Source organism: Parus major, chromosome 8, assembly GCF_001522545.3.
Source record: "Parus major isolate Abel chromosome 8, Parus_major1.1, whole genome shotgun sequence".
Classification (NCBI taxonomy): domain Eukaryota; kingdom Metazoa; phylum Chordata; class Aves; order Passeriformes; family Paridae; genus Parus; species Parus major.
In genome coordinates, this window is record NC_031777.1 from 22,286,402 (window position 1) to 22,303,427 (window position 17,026).

The 17,026-nt window shown below is 39.1% G+C and overlaps 1 protein-coding gene across 13 annotated transcripts in view; it reads left to right on the plus strand.

Annotated features, from left to right (window-relative positions):
* The window catches only part of MAST2 (microtubule associated serine/threonine kinase 2), a 167,328-nt gene that overhangs the window by 134,068 nt on the left and 16,234 nt on the right, over positions 1-17,026 (plus strand). For all 13 annotated transcript variants that reach the window (XM_019007671.2, XM_033516480.1, XM_033516479.1 and 10 more), the window contains 10 exons: positions 2,597-2,729; positions 4,353-4,414; positions 5,081-5,166; positions 6,545-6,753; positions 7,635-7,773; positions 8,195-8,327; positions 9,680-9,845; positions 11,061-11,162; positions 12,783-12,905; positions 15,122-15,231. In XM_019007671.2, coding sequence (XP_018863216.2) covers positions 2,597-2,729; positions 4,353-4,414; positions 5,081-5,166; positions 6,545-6,753; positions 7,635-7,773; positions 8,195-8,327; positions 9,680-9,845; positions 11,061-11,162; positions 12,783-12,905; positions 15,122-15,231 — 1,263 coding nt within the window. The remainder of the gene's footprint in view (positions 1-2,596; positions 2,730-4,352; positions 4,415-5,080; positions 5,167-6,544; positions 6,754-7,634; positions 7,774-8,194; positions 8,328-9,679; positions 9,846-11,060; positions 11,163-12,782; positions 12,906-15,121; positions 15,232-17,026) is intronic.

Consider the following 17,026-nt stretch of genomic DNA (forward strand, 5'->3'; position numbering starts at 1 on the left):
GGTTCCTTATTCCTCCTCCACAGCTGTCAGATGGATCACTTTGCTGGGAATCCTGCAGTGCAAGGAAGGCCACTGTCAGTGAAGAAGTTGGCTTGCACAGCCAGCAGGACAGATACCTTCACTTACTGATTCAAGAAATCTTCACCAGACTGCACTGAAAATCCTGGGCACAACTCCATTCAAACTGGGAATTCCTTGGTTTTCAAACCATGTGATTTATATGAGTTTTTGTGACTCCCACCTATCTTCCAGCACTTCTTCAAAATCATTTTAGAAGTGAAGACAGTGGAGAAAGGAGATAAATTTAAACTCACTGTGTTTTTATTCGCTGCATTCACCATTGTCATTTTTGCTTGTGTGCACTCATCACTAGAAAAACCTGGAACCTCAGAAAGCCTTGTGAACCCATGTCTGTACCTGCAAAGAGTTCCAAACTCAAGGCAGCTCTTAGCTGCAAATCAACAAGTCTCCAGGTTCTTCTGTGTCTTCTCCACCTGATGCCTTGCAAAGGGAGAGTGAGAGCAGGTGGAAGCAGCAAAGTCATTGAGATTTGAGTAATGAATTCTGAAGTGTGTAGTGACAACCTTGACAATGAGGTGGCCAGACTCCAAAGTGTAGAAATAATATTTGGATCTGTGGGGGTTAGTCTTACCTGTTTTTTTCCAACTGCATTGTCTTTCTAGCAATTTTTTTCCCAAATATGTATTTTGATCTGGTGATGTGAAGAATTAAATACTTAATGTCCCTTTTGTACCATAAAACAAGACATACAATAATGGATAGTCAACTGTTTAAGTAGTTTTTGAGAACTAATACTAATTTTTATTTTTAACATACTTTTTTGTAATTCAGCCTTTGGCTTCAATTACGTGTGAATTTAGAAAAAGTTTTTCTACTATTTAATATTAAGGTTAACTTCAGTAACACAGCTCATTCTTCTTTCTTCCTTGTAAGTGAACTAAATGTCCATACAGACAGTGCTTGTGATGGTTCTGATTGTTTTAATGCAGTCAAAAGCATTTAGGTATTCTAAAGTTCAGCCATTTGGCTTCTGTCTTTGCATTACCTGTTGGACTATGAAATGTTTATTGGCAGAGACAATCTCTGGGTCTTCAGGAAAATAATGATGTGGTTTGTGCATCTCTGAAATACTTTGGGAAAAAGTATTTAATTTTTTTTCAGTTTATTCTTCCATTTCTACCCCTTTAGTAGGGTTCATTCTTCTGTATTCAAATGATTAAACCTACCATAAAGAAGTCAGAACTGGAATTTATATAGTTCCTTAATGTTTTGTATGTTTGGGGTTTTTTGTCACCAAATAGTTTTTTTCCTCTTTTACTCACCAATTAATGACCTGCAGTTGTACCTCAAGAATCCTTTCCTTGGCTCCATCATCCCTTTCTCTGCATTCTGGTGACAATCTCTCTGTGGTCTTCTCTGCTCTGGCTCCTGCCCTCTGCCACTTCTGAGACTGTTGATTAATCCTTTTCCAGAGGAGTTGGGAAGGAACTTTGTTTCTCACATTGTTGCAGTCTTTGGTGACAGCATCTATCCAAAGAGCATTGCTTGGAGCAGTCATGGAAAAGTGCATCTGTTCTCTGTTCAAGTCTCTTCACATCATTACAAGCTCTAATTTCCTTTTCTTGTTTGCAGTTCTGTGCTCTTTTTCTCTTACGTTGCAGACCACACACCAGTTCTTTACTGATGCCCTCACTGTTATCTCTGCATGCTCAGCTGTTTGCTGAAACTCTTCCCCTTTCACTCTCCCCTTTCACTGGAAAATTTTTGAAGAATGTTGGCGAAGCTGCTCATTGCTGGTGAACGATGAGGTTTGTAGGGGGAGAGCTAAAGTTAACTGGTGAACTTGTTTCTAAGCAGAGTGCTGCTGCTGCTCTAAGCTTGTCTTTTGTCTCCTACTTTATCTCTTAGTCCAGTGCAAGAGATCACACCTTCTCTAACCTTTTCTGGCCTCAGAGATCACATGCACCAAGACTGAGTTGCTGAAGTGATCCTGTACTGTAGAGTACAACAAATAGGGCAGCAGTACTTCTTATGAAGAAAGCTGTTTGATTTATAATTTTATTAGCAATTGCTGAGGTTAGGACAGTGACAGGATTGGGTGGGTGTATGGCTTGATCAGAAGTGACATCTGACAGCAGGAAAGGCTCATCTTGGGTAAACTCACCGGTCAGATGGAGGTGGCAGAAGGTGGTACCGCAGTTCTCATCCCAGACCTTTCCCTGCCACGTCGCAATGGGACAGAACTGGGAATTGTGTCCACACTTGTCACTTGTGTTAACAAGAGCTTTTGAAAGTTTTGGTTTGGTTTGTAGAAAGTCCCTACAGTCCTTGTTCTGTTTGGATTTTCAAATCTGAACCCATGGACACCCCATGGGATGTACCTGTCTGTTGGTTTTGCAGAGCAGAGTGGGAAGCATTGCCTTACTTGATGTAACTGGAAATGTTCTGCATCACTGTTGAGCCCTGAATTACCTTTGGATGTTCCTGAGGATTCCCCTCTGTGGAGGAGAAACCTTTCATAATTGTAAAGCTGCATCATTTACTGCTCTCTGTGTCTCTCACTGCTTTGCTGTAGGAGTTTGATCCTGAAGAGTTCTACCATTTGTTGGAAGCTGCAGAAGGCCATGCCAAGGAAGGGCAAGGAATTAAATGTGACATTCCTCGTTACATTATCAGCCAGCTGGGACTCACCAGGGATCCCCTGGAGGGTGAGAACTCTTTTTATATTCTTTACAAACTGTTGAAAGGATCTCCTGGTCGCTACATAGCTGAAGGATGCTTTTATCTTATTGATTGAATTTCTAGGCCATTTTTCCTTATTTTCCTGTTTGCTGTCAAATTCTAGACTCTCCTTTCCAGCCCCATGTCTCAAAGGAATGTTGTTGGGGTAAGGATGGCACATCAATAGTGACAGTTCTTTACTTATGATGTTAATAATGTCTCCCTGTATTATAGCTGAAACAATGTTAGAAAATAGCTTTAGGATTTAACTGTTTTCTCTGTGCTGTTGGACAGTAAAAGTAAATTCACTTGTTATTTTTCTGATCTGCCTGGCCTGCTAGTGGCCTGGTTGGAAAGTGTCCTGTCATCCCACTTTATTGTGGGACTCTCTGGAAAAAGTGTGCCTTTTGTGGTTTTCCATGAGGTTACCAAGATGAGTATGAATTTTTAGCTGGTGGTGATATTGAAGTTTTACATCTTGTGTAGCAGCCAAACCAAAGAGAGCAATGTAAGGACAGAAGCAGCTTTTCTGCAAGGTGCCAGAATTGCATATGGTAAACTTAACAGAGGCATGCATTGGCCCAGAAGATTGTAACTTTAGAATTAGTGAGTTAATATTTCTGCCTGGCACTTTGCTGGCTGAAATGACAAGTTTTCTGAGCATGCACAGCTTGTTCAGCAACAATAGGAAGTGTGACAGAGACTGGAGGTTACTGTGGAATATTTTAGTGATTGAACTGTACTTGTTATCTCAGGAGAGCATAATTTTAACATAAATCAGTAGTCTGGCTAGGACTAGTTTAACTTCTCTGGTGTTTACTGGAATGACAATGACAGGTTGACTTCAAGTGAAGAGCTCTTCAGGAAAATTTCTACCAAAGATTGCTAAATGCAATTTAATAGCATTTGTTGAAATCTGACATTAAAGGGAAATTTCCTTTGATCCCTGTCATGGGAGAGAACCTTTCCATCGCTAATTCCCCTTGCTAAAGTCAAATTTTCTTTAGAAATCTGGGGAGATGTCAAGGTGCCTTATTTCCTTTCTGTGAGGAGAGCACCCAGAAATGTCAGTGATGTCTGTTCAGAGACTCGTAGCTAAAGTAGGATTTGGGCTTGCAAAGTTTACAGCACCTCCTGCGGCAGCTGAGTCGCCCAAACTAAGTGACTTTCCCCACTTTGCTGCTGCTCAGCGTTTTGCAGAATCAGCCACGTGGAGGGCAGCTGTTTGAAATGTGGTGCTTTTTCTTCTTGGAGCACAGAGGTACCACCAGGCTTCTTGCAGACACATATGTGTGGAATAAGTTTTAATATTAACTAGACAGCACTTTCCCCAAATGTGCATTTATATATTTTACTTATTACAGAAACTATCTAGAGTAAGTCAGGCTGAAATTAGAATAATTAATTATATTAATCTTTATATAAAATACTGCCTGCAGTGTGGAAGATGTTAAAGGTTATCACTGTTTAATTGGGATGACTTTTTACAGAGGGAGAAAATGGCCTTCATCATCTGCAAGCACCTCTTAAAATCCTGTTTTTCCTGTATAAACAAAGAGAATAGTGTTTGATTGAGATCATTAGGAGTAATCTTTCCTCTTTCTTTTCAGAAATGGCCCAGTTGAATAGCTATGACAGCCCAGACACTCCCGAGACAGATGATTCAGTTGAGGTAAAGCAGTAATACACTCACTCTGTCTAGCACTTTTTTTCACTCAAAAGAAGTAGTCTACAGTCAAGAATTAATTATAATGCAGAGTAATTGTAATTTAAAAAAAAAAAAAAAGTGCTGACATTTAAAAGCTCATATTAAAACTAGAGTACATGCTCATAAAAATTTGAAAATCTTTATAGGGTGGTGGTAAAATGCCTAAAAGATGCAAATAGGCATTATTACCAAGTTTTGCGGATTTCTTTTTTTTTTAATTCTTGGAGTTACAAACGAAAATCATCTGGAGGAATTCTTTATATCTACATTTTTAAAGTGTGATGGGTATTGAAAGGAGTTGACTTTAGTAAAACCACTGGAAAAATTTAATTATGTAACTGGCTAGGTTTCAAAGATCCTTATTTCATTGTTTTTTTAAAAAATGTAATATTAAGGAAAGACTGGAATCTTACAGTCCACTGACTTTTTGTGCTAATAATTTGTGGAGGGAATCTGCAAACACTCTAAGGATACAGACAATTGTCCTAAAGCTGAGGACTCCAGAAATTCAGAAATTAATAGAGTTTGAATTAATGGGTGCTTAAAGAAGAAAAGGACAAAAAAACCCCAACCATATTGAATTAAGTCATTCCTGCTCCTGATTTCCATTTTCTTGTCGTCTTTCCCCAGAGCCGTGGGGCCTCTGTTCAGTCAAAGAAAACTCCATCTGAAGAAGAGTTTGAAACTATTAAACTGATCAGTAATGGTGCTTATGGGTAAGACTTTTAGACTTTGAATTAGAAGAAAATGCTATCATTGTCCTCCTACACAGCAAAGGGCTATAGCAAGGTTTGGCAAATGTCTGGGTTTTGTTGGCTCCAAAGCATAAAGTAATTTCATTTGGGTCTTACAGAGGTTCTGCACTTGTATCTGCATTCTTCTAGGAGATGCCATTTCTTTCATTTATTCAGATTATATGTAACATTTGTGACTGTTTGTGAGCACTTGAAATGCTAAAAGAAGTGCTAGAATTACACTGGGGTAAATCTACTGTGAGAAGCAATAGGCGAGAAAGGCTATTAGATTTTATTATCCATTGAAGAATCAAGTATGAATTCAGTCAGTTGCAATTTTAACCACACACACAAACCTACCCAGAATTTTAAAAGGCAGTTCCTGACTCTTTGCAGTTCATAAATCCTTACCAGTGAGGTCATTAGGCTGCTACTGAAAAGCAGTGATACTCAGCAGGTCATAACAACAAAACCTGAGCATGTGCTTGGGTGTTTTGTGGAAGTGGGTGCTTAGTTAACAACAGCTCACTTTTTAAAAATTATATGTGGAAAAAGTTTAAGCATGGGATTTTAGTGAGTGAAGACACAATTGAACATGTTGAAGATTAATATTATAAGAAAAGATTTTAAATCTCTTCAGTCATATTTCTACACAAGGTCCATGTAACTTAGTAAAAAGGGGAGAGAGAAGTGGTAGTTTTGCTGTTAGTCACATGTCTTTATCATGGGTTTATTTTATAGTCAGTGGCTGATGAGACACAATACCACATTAAATGTAATGTACTCCAGAGAAAGGGAAACAAGTACTGATTCAATAAGGCAGGCAGACTGGATGAAAATTTTATTTGCAAACTGTATTATTAATGTGCAGGAATCTAATGATCTGCAAATGATAGAAGTGTAAGAGATTCTTTACTGAAGGAAATCCCTGATGGTAGTGCTGCATCAAATTAATTTTATGGAACCTGGAAAGAACTTGTGCTGATTTCATAGATTTTGGTCAATTTTTTAAGCAAAGTGGTCACCGTAGTGTTGAAAAATACATGCTGCTGTGCAGTGGTGCTTATGGAAGTTTGTGACATTTGTGTTTGAGATATCTCCTTGTTTGTCACATCAGCAAAAATGCTGCTTGATCCAAGAAGGCAGAGCAGCTTTGGGAAGGAGGCATCATGGGGTTCCTTCTTTTCTAGGGAAATGGGATTTTAGGAAGTCATGGCCAAGTCTGTCAGGATCCATTCAAAACAGTAAAATCACTGTTTATAAAACCCCAACAAAACCACAAAGAACTCCAAACCTAAACCCACAACAAACCAGTCTGAAGTGAAAATGGACCTTTTCCTCTTGGTGTGTGGTTTTGCAGAGCGGTGTATTTGGTGCGGCACAAGACCACCCGCCAACGTTTTGCCATGAAGAAGATCAACAAACAGAACCTGATCCTGAGAAACCAGATCCAGCAGGCCTTTGTGGAGAGAGATATCCTGACATTTGCTGAGAACCCCTTTGTGGTCAGCATGTTCTGCTCCTTTGAGACCAAGCGGCACCTGTGCATGGTTATGGAGTACGTGGAAGGTATGGTTGTCATTATCCACACCTCCAAAGGGGCCTTAGTTGGGATGGATGTGGGCTGGGAATCCCTGTGACTGATCCAACACGTTTGCAGTGGAGCTGAGCCTCACTGCTGAGGTCAGAAGTCAGCATGAACTTTTCAATCTTTATTGGAAAGGAAAGGCTCTCTCCTGTGGGATGGCGTGGCTGGATCCATAACACATTTGCTTGACATTCCACTTAGAAAAAGACCTAAGAAACATAAGTCTTTGTTCTTTAGCAGCCTTTTTAAATATAAAGTGCCATTTTATGCTGGGGTTGGTTTTTTTCATTGTTTGGTTTGCTTATTCTTTGAAATATAATTTGATTTTACTTTATCAGTATATCTTTTTATAAGCAATATCCACTGGTGGATAGGATTAATTTCTTATGCCTGGCTTGCTTGACTGAATGTTTGAGAAATAAGATTATAGTTATTGTATCAGTGCTCTTTCAGATAAATTAGTGGAATGAAATCAGATGTATTGACAATAGGAAATTTTAATATAAATTCCTCTTTGCAAGTAGAAATGAAGGTCGACTGAAAAGTGTGGCCGGTGTTCCCAAGGAAGCTTCAATCAGGAGTCCACAGACTTATTTTCTTCAAGACTTCCTTCAGTTTGCAAATGGCATCTGTACAATTCCTGTCCAAGCCTGCCCAACATATATGGATCTCAATTTTCCAAGGATTTTAATATTTAAGTTCAAGACACAGTATAGAGAGATCTTTAGAATTCCTCCTAACAGGGCTGTGAGAGACAGCCTTTAGAAAGCTTAGTCTAATCTTGTACTGCAGACCCATAGCTGTTCTTTCTTACTGATACTTGCCATTTCAACGTGCCTATGTGCAAATGTTTTCTCTCTAGGAGGTGATTGTGCTACACTTCTCAAGAACATTGGTGCCCTACCCGTGGATATGGCGAGGATGTATTTTGCTGAGACTGTTCTGGCACTGGAGTACCTACACAATTATGGAATTGTTCACCGTGACCTAAAACCTGATAAGTAAGTCTTTGGCCCCTCAGGGGGGAGAGAGACAGTCCTTCAGGGGCTTTTTCTGTAGGTTACAGGACATGGGGGCTGGAGACAGCATTGATCTTCAACAGCATCTGACATGCAGGAGGTTTTATAAATTTTCCTGCTACTGATGTAGAGGCAGATAGGCACTGGGAAAGGGTGGGAAGAATGTCTTCAGGTATTATCCCAAAGCTGTTGCTACACTGATGATGTTTTGGCAGAAGGTAGTCTCACTCCTAGTTGCCTTGTCTGCTCTGTGATATTTGGCTGCATAGGAGGTTTTTTTTCCAGGTGTTTAATGGGGATGTAACACTGAGATCATCCATCACATTATATTGTGTTCTTTTTGTTTTAAATTGCTTTCGGGAAACAAATTAATCTTGCATTATTTTACTTCTCTTTCTTTTAGTCTCCTCATAACTTCAATGGGTCATATTAAACTAACAGACTTTGGACTGTCCAAAATTGGGTTAATGAGTCTTACAACTAATCTTTATGAGGGCCACATTGAGAAGGATACCAGGGAATTCCTGGACAAGCAGGTAAGCTGAAAAACTTTGTCTATTGATGTGGGATCAGATGCAGGATTCTGTCTTGGGATAGAATCAGAGTTTGTAGCATTCTTTCTCTGCCTTGATGCTGTGCTGTGCAGTGTAAAATGGGAGGAAAAAATACAAGTCCATTCCCATGTTTGTGCATAAATTGACATTGTTGTTTCAGCTTCTTGCTTTGGAGTCATGCACTCCAGCTCTTAGGGTGCTGCAGGGGTGGCCCAGGCAGCAGTGCAGGTGTAAATAGAAGTTGGTTTAGGGATGTAACGTGGATTTTGCTGGAAGGTTGTTCCACGATCTCCCCCTTCTGGTGCTTAGAAAGTTCATGGCAAGTTTCTATATGTTTCTTGTAATTTTGTCTAATGGTTTAAACATTGATTTTTATCCCCATGATATTTACTAAGGGTAATTTTTCTCCTTAGCCTTCATTTTGCTAGGCTTAACCAGCTAAGTTCTTGTAGCTAACAAGATAGATTTTCCTTTGATGAATGAATAGCTGTTCCATGTAACTCTTTCTGTTTTAGCTGATATTTTCTGGGTGTAGTTGAAGGAACTGTTCTGGATGCAGGCTCACCAGTGCATTGTATAAAGGGATTTAAAAATGCTTTTCTCTTCTGAAAATACCTAGGATCGTGGCTGAATTTTTAGTTGTGCCAAGTGTTGATTCATAGTCATCCTGTGGTGCTGTCTTCTTTGCTTCTGAGTAAGATGCTTTGTCTAGCAGAACTCTCCTAAGTCATTAGATCATATTCTTGCACTTCACAGTGTTATATTTTTTACAACTATCATGTTGTTGCTGTTTCTAAGCCCCAGGCAACTTAGATCTTCCAAGGTAATTTCCTTAGCCATTGTCCATGCCAGCTGTACCTCCCAAGATTAAGGCTAAAGTGTGTAATCATGCTGTGCTGCTAATTCTGCATCTGTGAAACTAAATTCTGTTAGCAGAGAGACGTGAGAGGTTTGTCAAAACTCAGTTCCTGAGAGCTGTAGCTGTGCCAGCAGACATCCATCAAGCTGTCAGACCTAAACACACAGAATATGCATTTTTCCCATATGCTTTCCTGTGCATGCACCAAAGAACTACTTAGCTGACATGTCCACACTAGGAACATTTAATTTCACGTGATGTTATTTCTGTGCAGGTAATGTGTTCTTCAAATATAGACTCTTGCTCCATGGATGTAGTTCACAGCATGAAGTGGTTAGTGGCAAAACATTATAACTTCCTTGTAAAACTCTGATGGGGGAAAGAAAAGAAGAAAGAAAAAAAAACCTGACAAACTAAGCTTTGACACAAATTTTACAATTTGTACATTTATTATTTCTTGCATGTTTCTCTTGAGGTCTGTGGGACTCCAGAGTACATTGCACCAGAGGTGATCCTGCGCCAGGGCTATGGGAAGCCTGTGGATTGGTGGGCCATGGGAATTATCCTCTACGAGTTCCTGGTGGGCTGTGTCCCTTTCTTTGGGGACACACCTGAGGAGCTGTTTGGACAAGTGATCAGTGGTAAGTTTCTGCACTGGCTCTGAAGAGGTTTCAAAATGTGCTTTGAAAATATTGAGGATCCACAGTTTAGTCAGGAAGTACTAGGTATAAAAGATATATAATATATAATTAGATAATTATAATTATATATATATAATGTTATATAAATTATATAGTTAATATAATGTATAATATTAATATATAATTTTATCTTATATAATTATTAATATGGAATTATATTGTATTTTAATATACTGTGTTTTAATCTATTATGTCTTAATGTCTTATATATTATATATTTTATTAGATATATATAATATTAATATATAATTTTATTTTTTCTAAATTTCTGTGTCAGATCATCTCCCATCTGATTACAGCTATGGAAACTTATGTTAACACCTTCCTAAACAGTTCTGTTATGGTGTGGGAGTCATAGAAATCCTTGTGGGATTGAGGAAAAATATGTGGGGATTTTTCTGTTGTGTCTTTTAACTTAAATGATGGAGAATATGAAAGGAGAAGTCCCCAATTGGTCTAATTCAGGCTAATTTTGGTTATTGTTTTTGTAGCTCCAAATGCAAGTCATTTAATACTTTTGTATAAGTGAAATGAAAGGAAATTCTGAGCACAATACATTGAAGTTGTACTCAGTACCTTCTCATCTTGTGGCGTTTTAAACCTGTCTCATGCTTGGAGTTGGACAGACAATTGCTTTGTGTTCACTCGGTGATTATGCCAGTGAAATCATTTCCTATTGGAAATGCTTTCTGAAGCAGTAAATTTTTAACACACTTGGCAAATGTCCTTTGTAAAAAGCAAATTTCAGCAAAGCACTAAATATGATGCATGAAATCGTTACCTGTGAATTGTTCTCTCTGTTCCAAGTATAACGACTGTGGAATGTGCAGGCAGGAGATACAGCCACAGTATTGTCACTGTCTTTGTTTATGGATTGTCATGGAAGTCCCATTTCATACTTTATTAATAGAGTCCTTAAAGCTTTTTTTTTTTGTCTCCACAAGCACTGTTTGGATTGACAGCAGCTTTAGCTGATGCTGAATTTTATGCATTTTGAAAAATGTCAGTGCTTGAATTATATTAAGCTGCTGAATTCAAGGTATTTACGCTTCTGGGGCAGTTCTCAATGCTGCACTTTGAGGTGTTGGAGTGTGAATGGTTTTTCAAATTAGTTGGGAAGCTGGTAGAAAATGTCAAGTCTCTTTTTGTCCCCAGATGAAATTGCCTGGCCAGAAGGAGATGATGCACTACCACCAGATGCCCAGGACCTCATTTCTAAGCTTCTCCGCCAAAATCCTCTGGAAAGAATGGGAACAGGTAAGAACCTTGTGCAGAGGAAAACACTGTCCAGAAGCAGGGGATGAAGCTACCTTGCCAGTGATGCACACCCACTTGTGTTGAGGAATGCTCATCTAGAGCTGGGGAGCAGTTTATCCTGGATTCAGTGTGGTGGAGCTCTGGGAATTCGTGTCAAATGTCTGTGAGCCAGGCAGATATTACTGTCTTGTCTGGGAAACAGGAAAGGGGCACTGTCAGCGTGGCAACATAACTTCTCTGGTCTGTGCTCTTCCATTATAGGCTTGAGGGTTGTGTCTGCATTTGAACAGTGTACAATCAGATTTCTTTGAAGTTCTGTTTGAGTAGGGGCTTAATCCTTGCCAGGGATGTGAATTTCTGGGTATAATGAAATAAATGAAAGCTTTCCCATTCCTAGAGGCCTGTAGTGTAGAATTCTCCAAACATACAGCAAAGTCTGATAATTTTTTTGGCAAAGTCAGATATGTGTGTCAGTCTTTCTGTTTTATAATGTCAGATTTAAAGTTTTACAAACCAGCACTTCTCATTTCCTCATAGTAAATAATTGTAAATAATCATAAATAATCTCTCGCTGCACTCTTGTTTTAAAGTAATTTGTGCAACACTGTGGCTTCACATGACAGCTCATCTTTCATTGATTTGATTAGTTTAATTTAATTTGGGATTTTCAATGCAAAACTACACTTTAAGAATAAAAAAAAAAAGCTTAGAGGTAAATTTATAACAGTTCCAAAAGGCACATGTATTCAGCAGACTTAGCACATGTGCACACAAGGGTGATGAATAGATCATGAATTAATAATGATATCAGATGGTTTTCACATGTTCTTCTCTATTTAAAATCCATGTATTTGAAAGATGTTGCTGTCATGGAAAAGATGTAGAGTTTCTAGCCTTATAAAATGAGTTGATGGACTGATTTTTTTTGATTTCTTATATACCTGCTGAGACTGCTGTTTCACTTGGCACTTCATAGTGCCACTGGCACTCAGCAAACCTTTTATCTCTTTTCCTCTGCTGTTCTCTTTTCTGAAAAGACAGTAGTATCTGCTATGAATATTAATTTCATTTGAAGAAAATGCATAAACTGGTAGACAGATAGTCTTTACTTTTTCCTTCTGGGTACCCAAGCTTCTGAGCTTAATAACAATAGATACTAATTCAGGAAGATAGGTGAGCCCTGTCTTGTTCTAGGCACATGAATGAGTTTATTCACAACAGTGGAGTTGTGAGTTGTCACTCACACTGTAAGTGCCTCTCAGACTTGGCTCTCTTTATTCAGTTCTGAACAAGGTGGTGTTTAGAGTTTGAAAATTTTAAATTAAGGTGTTAGCTCCTAATCTTGAAACTCACTGTGGAATGCAACAGCAGATGCTGTCTTCCAGCATCTGTGTTGTTGCTAAACAGGAAGAGTAGGTGGGAAGGAGGAAATCTTGTTCAGGTTTTATCCTGCATGACCACTTTGGTAAAAGGATAAGCTGTTTCTCAAAATTCCTGGAAAATGTGTGACTTGAAAGTACTCGAGTACATTCTCCTAGGCTCTTGATATTTTTAGGGTTTGTTTTTTATGTTATGCAAAGGCTGAAAGAAATACTTTGCAATAAAAGGTGCTTATTTCAGGTAGTGCCTTTGAAGTGAAGCAGCATCGGTTCTTTAAAGATTTGGACTGGAATGGATTACTCCGGCAGAAAGCTGAATTCATCCCACAGTTGGAGTCTGAGGATGACACAAGCTATTTTGACAGTAAGACTCAAGATTTGGCCGAAATGGCATCATATTTCTTGTGAATGTTTCAGTTTTGAAATTGTTAGAGATAAGTCATTTTAGAAATTGAATAAAAGACTTGATGGAAATTGCTTAAAAAAGTTTCTCTTGAATGCCAAGTAAGGTTTCTTTGAAGGCAAATTAATTTTAAATGAAAAAATGTTGCTGCTGGAGTCAGTTGGCCTTTCACTGGTGCCTGTGGTCCTGCCAGCCATGGGCCTGCAGCGAGAGGTGCTGCCATTGTCATGCTGGGTTCATTAAACTTCTTCCAAAGCATTTGGTAAATTCAAATTCCTTGAGTTTTTGAGCAATAAGATCTTTCCCTAGTGACTGTTTTCAGCCAATAAATGTTTTTAAAAAACCCCAAAACAAACCCTAGATCTTGAAGACAAGTATGTGGGGAAAATTCTTAAGAGATTTGAAGTAATTTGAATTATTTTTTATATTATTATTACTTTGTACGCTGCAAGTGTATCACTTTATTTTAGCATTACTAACTCTAATGAGATATGAAGTGTCTGTCTGCTGTGTATAAATGTCTGGGAACTGCTGTGGTATCAGTGCTATGTAAGATTCCTGGTATTTCAAGATAAGCCCTAGAGTCAGTGCTCTTGGGAGAGAAGGGAGGAGCGTCACAGGAGGGATGGAGAGATCTCTGTTCCCAGAGCCTCTGCTCCCTAATTTTTCTCATTTGACTTGGGGACCTGAGCAGGTGGAAAGGGCTTGGTCAGGGTGAGGTCTTCCCCCCTCTCCAGCTGCAGAATGGGATACTGACTGTATCAGTTCCCTGAGATATGGAAATTTCTACTCTACATCAATGGACTCTCCCATTTTGGGGCCATGGGACTGGTTGAATCTGTGTGAAGCACATTTTTGCTCTGCTCCTCTGCTTTGCTGATAGTGAAAGGAGGGAGAGAACAGCTGCCTCCAGTCTCTTGGCTCTCACACTGCACAAGCAGTGACTCCATTTAGATCATGCTCTTCCAGTTTAGGGAGGGGGCTTTTAGGCTGGGGCTTGTTTGGAGAGGTAGGATTGGGAGAGAAAGATTGGGAAATCTCTTGTGTGGTTGTTGCAGAGAGCAGTTGGAGTCAAGCTGTGCAGAGGGGGCAGAGCTGGGGTTTCTGCATGAATTGAGGTTGTACTGGTACAGCATACATGGAGAAACTGATGTGGTGGGGTGTTCTCACCACTAACTGCACTTACAGGATGTGGAAGCTTTGGTCACTGAGTTGGGTCAGTGCCTGGCAGAGGCCCAGTGCAGCAGCCACAGGCAGATCCTGGTGGATAAAAACAAAACCACTGGGTCTGTCAAGTCAGAAGGATGGGAAACTCCCCACATGCCCAGGCACACTCGGTATCAGAGTGACCTTGGTGTGAGTCCTTTGTAAAGGCTGGAATTCTCACGTCAGGAAATATCTCACATAGACACTGATAGGAGTTGGCATTTCTGTTATAAACACTAATGCAGAAAATGTTAGAATTTATAAAAGTAGCTTTTTGGCTGATGTGGTGCAGCAAATTTGGCTCAGTGTAGTTAGCAGCTTTCTGTAGCCAAACTTATTAGTGCCCACCCCACAAAATCCAGTGTGCCCGGCTTAGAAATCCAGTGCTGCAAATCTCAAAGCACAAAATCTCTTTGGAAGAAGTTTTTGCATTAAAAATAGCTTTGCATATTGGCTGCTTGCCCATTTTCTTTCACAAAATCTAATCCTTTTCCTAGTTGCAGGAGAGAAAAGAGGAGATTTTCTTTTGGGGTAACTATTTTTATTTTTTTTAAGTAGGCTTTATGTATGTATGTATGTATGCAGGATGGACTTTGTACAGTCAAAAAGCTGTTTATTGGAAAGTCAGACAGTGAATTGTTTCCGTGTTTTCTTCCCCATGATTGTTTCCTGTAGGGAAGAAATATCCCTACCATGAAGGGTCTGTAGGATTACACATCTTTTGAGTATCAGCTGCTTCCAGTATGGAATACAGCTGACAGGATAAGATAAATTCATTGCCAAGGAGATATTCTTCACTGGCAATTGCACGGGATGAGCAAAATCTGGCTGGGTATGTTTCAGTGTTAATAGAAATACACCCTGCATGGTGTATTAACATTCAAAGTTCTTGAAGCAGACCATTAGCAATGCTTGAGGTGTGAGTTACCAGCACTCCCCACACTGATGAAAGTGCCATGTCTTGTTCCCAGCCCGTTCAGAACGGTACCAACACCTGGATTCAGAGGAGGAAGAGGACACTAATGATGATGATCACGTGGAAATTCGGCAGTTTTCCTCCTGCTCACCCAGGTTCAGCAAGGTAGGGGCATGCTAACTTGTTGAAAGAAAACAATCTAGAGAGGCACACGGTTTCTTTGCTTCGTATGGGGCAGATTTTAATCATGTGGATGCTCTGTGGGATCTCATGGTGTGTAGGATTCACTGAGAAAAGAAAACAATGCTTGAGTTGTTTATTCTGTGGTAGTTTGTGGCCTGTTAGAAGGTGAGTACCAGAATAACTGGAGAATGACATTTTATATTTCTTAGTGTTTTACCAACATGCAGGGCATTGTGTAGGTCTCTTCTTCATCTGATACAGTTTGATGTTTTTACCAGTGACCTTGAGCAGTGTCATTCTGAAAGGACCTTCCATAGGTGACAAGATGTTTTTGGGATGAAAATGGATTCTAAAATTAGGAATAAGGGTCTAAAATCAAAGGGGTAAGAACATCAGTGAAGTTTACATCACTCATTGTCTCAAATATAGCCTGAGGAGCAAAAAGCAAGGTGCCAATTTCAAAGAGAAGGGTCTCAGCACATAATCCTTTGTGAATTAGATGTGCCAAATTATTGAAGCAATGTTTTTCCATACTGGGCTTACCTGTAGGAAGGCCTTCTCTGGGGTGTTCTGGTCTGTACTGGGCAGTGTTCTTGAGAATGAACACGGATCAGTAAAAGGGAGTCCAGAGGAAAGCAGCAGGAGTGACCCGAGTTCTACAAAACATAAAACTTCTGGTGTTTTCAAATACATAACTGGAGGGAAAGATCTACATTGGTCTTCCTGATAAAATATAATATGTTTGGGAGAAGAAATGCTGTTTTAATGCAGCTACTTTATGAATTGTATTTTTCCTCTTAGTGAGATGGGAGTAGGAGTTTTACTTAGGAACTCTGGAGCTATTTTGGTTTTACACAGCAGTTTCTTCAGTTTTCCACTGCTGAAGTCAGTTTTTAAGGACCAGTTCGTTCTTTGTATTCAACCAGGCTACAGTGGTTTAAATAACAGTTACTCTTAATTTTATGGAGTTGCTCCTGATTTGCATCACTAAAAGTATGTTTAAAATTGGAACTGAGGATTAGTTGGTATTTTGAAAAAGTTCTCATGAGTACGTAAGAGTTTCTTTTCTCTGCCTTTTCTCACCATGAGTATTACTCATTTGTTAGACTGAAGCTTTTCTTTAGGGTTCAATGTTTTTGCCACAAAGAAAGAAAGTTCACTTTTAACGAATTTATTTTAAGACCTGGAAAATTATACAGCATTTGTAATGTGGGAGGCATAAAAGGCTCATTATATTTTGAAATTCTTGTCTGACAATTCAGCCATATGATTTATTAATAGTTATCTTGTTGATGCTCTGAATTTTTAATAACATTATTTTCATTAATCTCTTCTTATGTAAATTAGGTCCACAGTCAAGTGTAGTTTTAAAAGGATGGATTTTTTTTGCTTAATCATTTAATTATTTAAAGACGGCTGTAAAACTAAGAAAGGCACTTTCATTAAGCTGTCAGCATTATAGTAGATTCCTTGAGGAGGGCAGGACTTTTTTGTTCTGAAATAAGCTTGGGGCAATGCTGATAGACTGATGATAATGAAATGGGGTCATGAGCATGATGCCTATCACTGAAGTGAATTTGTGTAGTTAGATCTCAAGATCCAGATGCCAGCTCTCAAGAGTTGTGCAGCTGTCTTTAGCAATAGCTCCTCTTAGATTTGAGAATCTTTAAAACCAAAAATCAAAGTAATTTCACAAAGTTTGTCAGTATTTCCGTTGTGTTTTCAAAGGAGAAGTGTTGGGTGCTATTGTAGAAAAGCATTTTGGTGTTTCTGAAGC